The 9,557-nt window shown below is 40.9% G+C and overlaps 1 protein-coding gene across 1 annotated transcript in view; it reads left to right on the forward strand.

Annotated features, from left to right (window-relative positions):
• The first annotated feature begins 880 nt into the window (after positions 1-880).
• The window catches only part of LOC138953369 (protocadherin-16-like), a 99,809-nt gene continuing 91,132 nt past the window's right edge, over positions 881-9,557 (forward strand). Inside the window, exons 1-3 of the mRNA XM_070325168.1 lie at positions 881-1,700; positions 5,023-5,232; positions 5,885-6,133. Of these exons, the coding sequence (XP_070181269.1) occupies positions 1,350-1,700; positions 5,023-5,232; positions 5,885-6,133 (810 nt within the window). The 5' untranslated portion in view covers positions 881-1,349. The remainder of the gene's footprint in view (positions 1,701-5,022; positions 5,233-5,884; positions 6,134-9,557) is intronic.

Here is a 9,557-nt window from a genome sequence, read left to right on the forward strand (position 1 = left end):
TGTGGTGAAGATACTAAACAAAGGGACAACTCTAGGTGTCCTTCCATGGGAGGTGACCTCTCATGTGAGAGGTCCTTTCATTCAGTTGGAGGGGCCTCTCGTGCGTGTGTATATGTGTGTGTGTGTGTGTGTATGTTTGTGTGTCACGTTATGCGCGCGCGCGCGTGTGTGTGTGTGTGTCTCACAGTGTGTGTGTGTGTGTGTGTGTGTGTGTGTGTGTGTGTGTGAATTTTATACATTTTCAAGGGAAGTGGTATTGGTTTTTCGTTTCAAATGATTTTTTTAAACAGAAAGGACTTGCTTGTTTTAACTGCAAAGCTAGTTTAATTGAGGAGGCCGACACAATACATTCTTTGTAATAGGCATGTTCATTATCATTCACTCCTGCTCCTTTTTCTCCTACTCACTCTGCGTGCCAAAAAATACACAGTCTTTTCAAGTCAAGGCCGCTTCCACAGTAAAGAAGAAATCCGGCACACACATAAAAAAAAGGCCCGAAAGAAAAACACACACACACACAAACAGAGAAGTACTGAACTCGGAAACTACTCGCTTGCCTAACAAACTCCATAATCTGTTTCGATTTCAAACGGGCCTACTGCAAGCAAAATACACATGTGCAAGAAGTGAAAGGTATATAACTGGAGGCATATTTTGGCGAAGTTCCCAACGCAGACTCTTGCCTCCGACCTACATTCAGTCACCACCAACAGCGCAGAACATAGTTATTGACGAAATATTGCGTGTTGCGTGCTGTTTCGCCACATTGGGTTGTCAGTCTTTCATTGATGGGAAAGGACGTCTTAGGATAGGAGCAGAGCAAAGCCGCCTCAACAGAAGTGGCCATTTTAAATCAGATTTGTGTTTGTGCCCGTGTTTTAACGTTGCTGGAATACTTTCAGAAAACGACCAAAGCTATCCCAAGTAATTCCAAAGGTTTTGGCAAACTCAACAAAGACACGCGGAATTTTTGTACCAAGAACGTCTTGAGAATTTGTATCCTTCTGATTCAGTTGTGTGTACTGTACGTGATTGCAACATTCAGGTCATGTGAGACAGTCTTGACAAATTTCCGTCATCTTCTCTCAAGTGTGGGTGACAGTTCTCAGGAGAAAAAAAAGTGATCTGCATGCTAAATACAATAGAAATAGGATTTTTTGTGTGTGCTTGTTTGTAGTAATTTACCCGAGTAATGAAAAATAATCTGTTGACAGACGACATCGGTATTTTAACAAATATATAAAATACTTCAACTGCTGTTTGTACATGTCGCATAATGGAAACCATAGTATCGTAAATAAAGACTTTTTGTAAACGAGGAATCAAAATACACCCCTCTAAAAAAAAAAATGAAGGAGAACATCCCAATCTTCGTACTACTGGCGGCATGGTTCTTCTCCCAACATCCAATTACAGCGATGCCTCAAAACGAGGCTGACACCGCTTCCGGTGCATGCGCACCGAAGGACTGTGTCTACAGCGAATGGACGCTGTGGTCCGAGTGTTCTGACGATTGCGGGGAGAACGGAACACGGAAGCGAGAACGGCGCATGCTGAGTGACGAGAAGTGCCTCAGCACGTGCACCCAGGCGCTGGCAGAGACAGAACGGTGCAACGTGCGGTGCTGCCCTCAGAACTGTGTCTACAGTCAGTGGGCGCCATGGCTCTACTGCAAGTGTAGCGAGGATATGTGCGACCAGGTAAGCATGTACAGTGCAGTGACCCCCCACACACACACACACACAAACACACTTTTCAGACCTTCACAAATGTAAGAAAATGAGGTCTTAAGCAGGGGGGAGTCATACAAGTGGGGTAAATTAACACAGGTTGGTTTAAACAAAATTTTATTCAGAATGTCTTCGCATGAACAGTTCGAAACACACAGCTAGGACACGCACTCAAGCAAATGCGTATAATCACGTGACCAGAACAATACTAAATTACACACATTTTCGTAATGGTGGACATAACAATAAACCAGAAGAACAAATTGAAAGAATGGGGATGGGGAACTAAATAGGAACAAAAGAATCTACAGAAGAAAAAAGAAAAGGGAGGGGGAGGGGGAGGGGGAAGAAAGTACTAACAACCACAAGGAGAGACTAGGACGAAAGCGCATAGGAAGAGAGCATCAAGTCTAAGACATGCAACATGTAAATTCAAGTAAATGTAAATTTTTTTTATGGAAGGCAGTAATTCGTTAACATATAAAATACGAGACAAACGATAATAATCATTACTTATACGCTGCTTATGTAATCAAATACGATAACACAGAGAGAGGCAGTGTGGAGGTACACATGCATACGCCTGCCCACACACATATACACTATCAATGCGTGAACACATCCATCAAATCAGTCGACCAGATTTAACAATAAACGATTGGACAGACTCAAATATGAATATGTTATTACAAACAGAATATTGCTCGCTACCTTTTAATAATATTTCCACGCGTCTGAAGTAAACAGGCAACGAATTGATTGTTGTCAGACGAGCATCTGCATACAAAGTGCAGTTTAATAAATAATGTTCGGCTGTTTCATTTGGATCACCGCAAACACACTGTGCGTTATCTTTTAGATGGCGTTTACACACGTCTGAATTAAGGTTACTAATATTTAAACGCATTCTGCAGTGTTGAACTTCTGTCTGTCGTTTTCCAAAATAATAATAAGCTGGTACACTATGATCAGGACTTTGTAAATAATGCTTAAACTCGCTTATTGAATTTGTTGTTTTAATCACATCAGGCAAATTATTCCATAAAACTGTGGAGAATGGAATGAAGGATGTTCGGAATATGTCTGTCCTATGTGCTGGTACGAATCTTTCGAATGGTCGTCTTCTGTGGTAGGGATTTAGTGAAGAGACTAGTGGTGGCAAGAGGTTAATTAAATATTGTGGACATTTACCATGAACCGTTTTGTGAAATAAAATTAATTTATGTCGTTTTCGGCGTTCCTTTAAACTACAAAAACCACTTTCTTTGTAAATCTTATCATGGCTTGTTCCCCGCACACCGCCAATTATAACACGTAATGCTTCAAAGTGTAATTTGTCAAGTGTTTTTGACAAGGCTTCGGTACAATTGTCCCATAACACATCAGCGTAATCGAAATGTGGCAGAATAAAAGATTTATACATTATTTCCAAACTATTTCTGCATAACTTATACTTATAATATCTTAAGCAGTTAATCAACAAAGTGGTCTTTTTCACAATATTTGTGATTTGAGCGTCCCATTTACAATCGTTTTTCAAGAAAATGCCAAGATGCTTGTGTTCTGGTATGTCTTCCAGGAGATTTCCATTAAAAAATAGAGGGTCATTTTGGTTTAAATCACGTTTTATATTCAGCAGTTTAGTTTTGGTTTCATTAAATGTAACTTTCCAACGTGCTGCCCAACTACTAATTTTATCAAGGTCTGAATTAAGAATTTCGGCACGTCGTATCGGGTCATTTAATGCAAGTGACAAACTAGTATCATCAGCAAACAATTTGATAACAGACTCAATATCATTTACAATATCATTTATATAAATAAAAAATAACAAGGGGCCTAACACTGAACCCTGAGGAACGCCTGCTTGTACACCTTTTAACTCTGACTTGGCACCTTTAACAACAACTGCGGGATTGATTGAACACGGTTTGTTAAATAGCTACGAAACCATGACAATAGTCGGCCTCGAACACCAAGCGACTCCAGTTTTACCAATAATCCTTTGTGCCAAACTTTATCAAAAGCTTTTGACACATCAAAAAATACCGCCTGTGTTGTTAAACCGTTGTCGTAGTTTGAACACAATTCATTATATATGGAGACAAGTTGACAGATCGTCGAGTCGCCGGGTATAAAACCGGACTGTGTAGGTGTGAGAATGTTGTTGGATTGTAAAAAGTTATATAATTGGCTGTGAATACATCGCTCCAAGACTTTGCCAACACAGCTCAACAAGGAAATCGGACGATAATTATTACAAGCGTCTGCAGGACCTGTCTTGTAAATAGGCGTAACATTAGCTGTTTTCCACATGTTAGGATAAACTCCTTCCCTCAGACTCCTGTTGAAGATATACGTCAGTGGCTCCGAAATAACATCTAATGCTGCTATGAGAAGTCTGTTGTGAATCAAATCGGGACCTATGGCTTTTCTTTTATCAAGGTTTCTAATTACATCTTTTACCTCATTAACTGACAAAACAATATCACAAAATTCGCGATCTAACAACGGGACTTGAGGGACTTCATCGTCTGGGTCTTCGACAGTGGAATTTTGTATAAAGAAATTATTAAAGGCGTTGGCTTTGTCTTGGCTTAATTCGTAAACTTTGCCGTTGTCACAGATAGGTGGAATTTCATCTTCACATAAACATTTCTTCTTCATAAATGACTTCACCAGTTTCCATCAGTCTTTGCTACCAAACTGCGTTGGATCAGAAACTTTAACATCTAATTCGGAATAGAATTCAATAATACGTTCTCCTTTCTTTGTTGTAATAAGGTTACGTGCCTGGCGATAGTTCAACCAGTCTTCCGGCTGCTTGCTTGTTTTAACACAGGTTATGAAGAGAAAATCTGAGAAAATAAGGTCGTAGAAGGGAGGGAGTCCGCATTGGGGGTGGGGGTTGAAGGGCTCTTAAAAAAAGGGGTTCCACTGTACTGTATGTTCCCTTAAATTCATCATGCTACATATAAAGTCATGTTATTAAAAGAAGGCCTAATGGGGCTGATATATCAGATATAGGGACTGCAGCGGCTCCCGTGTGACGCTTACGACTAGAACTCAGTTTGATATACAATAATTGCCATGTAAATGATATATTAAACAGGTGAGACAAACATGTGTTTGGGAAAATGCATCAGTAAAACCAGTTTTCTTTGGCACAGTATTTGGCACAAAGTAAGCTATTCGAAAAATGTGGGTATTCTGCGGAGAACAAGTTTTGAAGACTCCGAGTTAGATTTGTCTTGGAAAGCAAAACTAATCCAGCCCTCAAATTGCACGGCAGGTGGGCATCAGGTGGGTGTGTACTCGGAACCGACAGAAGGAGGTGGTGGAGGCGTGTGGTGGCTACTGTGATGACGTCATTGTGGAGGAGCGGTGCGGGAACCCGTGTTGCTATAGAGACTGCGCCCTGGGCCCATGGGCCGAGTGGTCCGAGTGCCAGGCCCCGTGCGAGCAGCCGGGGGTCAAATCCCGCAAAAAGAGAGTTATTCAGGTAGGTTTTGCAAAAATGGGCACCGAATGAGTTCGGAAAAATTGACGTTTTTTGTTTAGAAAGTTGAAAGGAGGTGTTCAGATCAGGGGAGGTCACTGATGATCTGTTGTAAACGAGAAATGAAGAGGGGGAGGGGGGGGGGGGGGGGGGGTAAATATAGAGTTAGGGACTGACCATAGTGTCAATAGGTAAGAAGAGGTCAATAAGCGTTCTTGACGGGTGAGTCTACTGGCTGATATTTGTTCAATGGCTTCTCCAAATTCACAAGTGATTGGCAAAGGTACAAAGGTATTATATTATAGCACAAGCACACGATAGACAGTACAGGTGAAGGGACAGCAGAAATGTGGGACAGAGATTAGTACTAACTCGGCCAGGGTGAATCATGCGAGAACACACTCGCCTATTTTGCGGGGGTGTCTTCCGTCGTATCTTGGACAGAACGCATTCATTTGTTTAAAAAACCCAATTCAAATGAACAACATTTAATGCGTACTGAAGACACACATTAATTCTTTTCCCCGACGAACATTGCATCAGTGGGACAGTAATAACGATGAGTAGTTTGACATTTGCCACAATGACACGCATTTTTATGACGACATGCTTCTAACTCTGTCATCATCATCTTCCCCCCTCTCCCCCTCCCCAGGAGCCGGAATGTGGCGGCAAGCGGTGTGACCAGACGACTGACCAGCGACACTGCAAGGGCAAGTGCTGTCCAGTCGACTGCGTGCAGGGTCAGTGGAGCGCCTGGTCACTGTGTCCAGCCACGTGCGGCACGAGCACCGTCACACGCACGCGCTTCATGCTGAGGGCGGCGTGCAATGGCGTGCAGTGTGAGGACAACACGGTGAAACAGAGCCAGGAATGTGAACAGTACAGCAATGTCGACTGCAAGGTGGGAATCACAACCAGACAAACAAACAGACACACATACACGCACGCACGTACGCACTCACGTACCCACGCACGTACGCACGCATGCGCGCACACACGCACACGCACACACACACGCACACACACACACACACGCACACACACACACACACACACACACACACACACACAAACAAACTTGCTTTAGTTCCCCACCCCACCCCCACAATTTATTCCTCTGGTTTATTTTTGTCAAGTCCACGATCATGAAGATTTGTGTAATATTGTACTGTTTTGGTCACGTAATATCAGCTTTTTTGCTTGAGTTCGTGTCCTCGTTGCATATTGTTAATTGTTTCATGTCTAACAAAAAAAAATGTAGTACAATTTTGTTTAAACCATCCAAACAAACAAACAAACAAACAAGCAAACAAACGTTAGAGCGAAGAGAAAAAGAATCATTTGGCATTAAAGAGTATGCAAAAAACTAAATTAACGATAAATCAGTCTTTTCCCTAATCTCAGAGAGAGAGAGCAAAAGCAAGTTAGTTTATACATGTAACCAGGAAGATCTTAGCAAATCAAGTCTCTTTCCAGTAGACATGAGCTATACACACATGTTTTTGGAATGATTTTCAAAAAAATTCGCCTGATCATTCCGTAAGTGATAAATCAGGCCAGATAAGTAACAATTATTGGTGGAGTCTCTGATGACTTGTATTTAGTTGGTTTTTGCCAGCTAATGCACCCCCCCCCCCCCACCCACCCCTGCTTCGATTTTACCCAGCTTACACATGTGTGAAAAAAAAGAAAAATCCACAGTGCATGCTGCAGCAATCTGTCTTGGGATTACGTCCCGCCATTGCTATGATCGGAAAGCTTGACTCATACCTCCCATCCTTTCTCTCAGCAGTCTTGTTTTTCTGTTTTTCTTGTCTCCAACATTACGAAATACTTGTCCTCCGTTCAACTCGCAGTCTTAGGGCAAAGCCAGCTATTTTTGCGAGGGAGTGGCAAGAATTCGCTCTCTTTGCGCATCCTTAGGGGATACACACAAAAAAGGAATAAGATTATCCTCTTTGTTTTCTTTATTTTTTTAACGTTAAGTCAAGTTTTGAAATTATATTTTCAGATAGACTAGGAATCGAGACGAGGGTGGTGGAGTAGTGTACATGTGTGTGTGTGTGTGTGTGTGTGTGTGTGTGTGTGTGTGCGTGCGTGCGTGTGTGTGTGCGTGTGTGTGTGTGTGTGTGTGTGTGTGCGTGTGTGTGTGTGTGTGTGTGTGTGTGTGTGTGTGTGTGTGTGTGTGTGTGTGAAGAGCGATTCCCGGGATCTAATGGAAAGATCTCTATGAAACTTTGCATACAAACTCTTCTACGTGATATCCCGAGACAGTTTTTCTCATTAGTTTTCAATACATGTTTCTGATGACGTCATATCCGGTTTTTCATACAAGTTGAGGCGGCACTATCACGACCTCATTTTGTAATCAAATTGATTTTCATTTTGGTCAAACATTATTTTGCTCAGTCCAGACTATGGTAGTCTATTTCAGCTCGGCAGCTTACAAATTAATTAATTGATTGTTCATTTCAACTTGGGACTAAGATTGCATTTTCTCTAACAGATTTAAAAACGGTTGCATCGTATCATCTCCTGAATCCAAGATATATACATTTGTTGTGTTTGAATTGAAGACAAGCTCAAAAACCAAGAAAAATCGTTTTATGAAAATTAGATCTATTTGGCTTGTATTACCTAGTCAATTCATTTTTATTCGGGAAGGCCCACAGATTGACTAAATGTATTGATTTCTCTTTACGCAACTTGTTTTTGATTTGCAATATTCTGCATTTTAATTTGTATTGTTTGTTTGTATATGATTAAAAATTAATCAAAGAATATGGTTTTTGAGTCACTTGAGAAAAAGTGACTCTATGTAATCGGTCAGTGTTAGTCTGTCCGGCCGGCCGTCCGGCCGGCCGTCCGGCCGGCCGTCCGTAGACACCACCTTTAACGTTGGACTTTTCTCGGAAACTATCAAAGCGATCGGGCTCATATTTTGTTTAGTCGTGACCTCCAATGACCTCTACACTTTAACGATGGTTTCGTTGACCTTTGACCTTTTTCAAGGTCACAGGTCAGCGTCAAAGGAAAAATTAGACATTTTATATCTTTGACAAAGTTCATCGGATGTGATTGAAACTTTGTAGGATTATTCTTTACATCAAAGTATTTACATCTGTAGCCTTTTACGAACGTTATCAGAAAAACAAGGGAGATAACTAGCCTTTTCTGTTCGGCAACACACAACTTAACGTTGGGCTTTTCTCGGAAACTATAAAAGTGACCGGGCTCAAATTTTATGTGAACGTGACTCATTGTGTTGTGAATAGCAATTTCTTCCTGTCCATCTGATGCCTCATATAATATTCAGAACTGCGAAAGTGACTCGATCGAGCGTTTGCTCTTGTTGTTGTTGTTGTATTAGTATATATGCACTTCTTATGGAAAGATAAGAAAGGAGATAGAAATTACGTTTATCAGATTTTGGAAATGGGCCGAATAGGGCTATGTGCCCTTATGTCTTTTGTGTGTTGTTGTTTTTATATTTAGTCAAGTTTTGACTAAATATTTTAACGTAGAGGGGGGAATCGAGACGAGGGTCGTGGTGTATGTGTGTGTGTGTGTGTGTGTGTGTGTGTGTGTGTGTGTGTGTGTGTGTGTGTGTGTGTGTGTGTGTGTCTGTCTGTGTGTGTGTGTAGAGCGTATCAGACTAAACTACTGGACCGATCTTTATGAAATTTGACATGAGAGTTCCTGGGTATGAAATCCCCGAACGTTTTTTTCATTTTTTTGATAAATGTCTTTGATGACGTCATATCCGGCTTTTCGTGAAAGTTGAGGCGGCACTGTCACGCCCTCATTTTTCAACCAAATTGGTTGACATTTTGGTCAAGTAATCTTCGACGAAGCCCGGGGTTCGGTATTGCATTTCAGCGTGGTGGCTTAAAAAATAATTAATGACTTTGGTCATTAAAAATCGGAAATTTTAAAAAAAAAATAAAAATTTATAAAACGATCCAAATTTACGTTTATTTTATTCTCCATCATTTGCTGATTCCAAAAACATATAAATATGTTATATTCGAATTAAAAACAAGCTCTGAAAATTAAATATATAATAATTATTATCAAAATTAAATTGTCCAAATCAATTTAAAAACACTTTCATCTTATTCCTTGTCGGTTCCTGATTCCAAAAACATATAGATATGATATGTTTGGATTAAAAACACGCTCAGAAAGTTAAAACAAAGAGAGGTACAGCAAAGCGTGCTATCCTTCTTAGCGCAACTACTACCCCGCTCTTCTTGTCAATTTCACTGCCTTTGCCATGAGCGGTGGCCTGACGATGCTACGAGTAAAATGGCATTGCGTTCAGT

The sequence above is a fragment of the Littorina saxatilis genome, linkage group LG17 (genome assembly GCF_037325665.1).
Source record: "Littorina saxatilis isolate snail1 linkage group LG17, US_GU_Lsax_2.0, whole genome shotgun sequence".
Taxonomy (NCBI): domain Eukaryota; kingdom Metazoa; phylum Mollusca; class Gastropoda; order Littorinimorpha; family Littorinidae; genus Littorina; species Littorina saxatilis.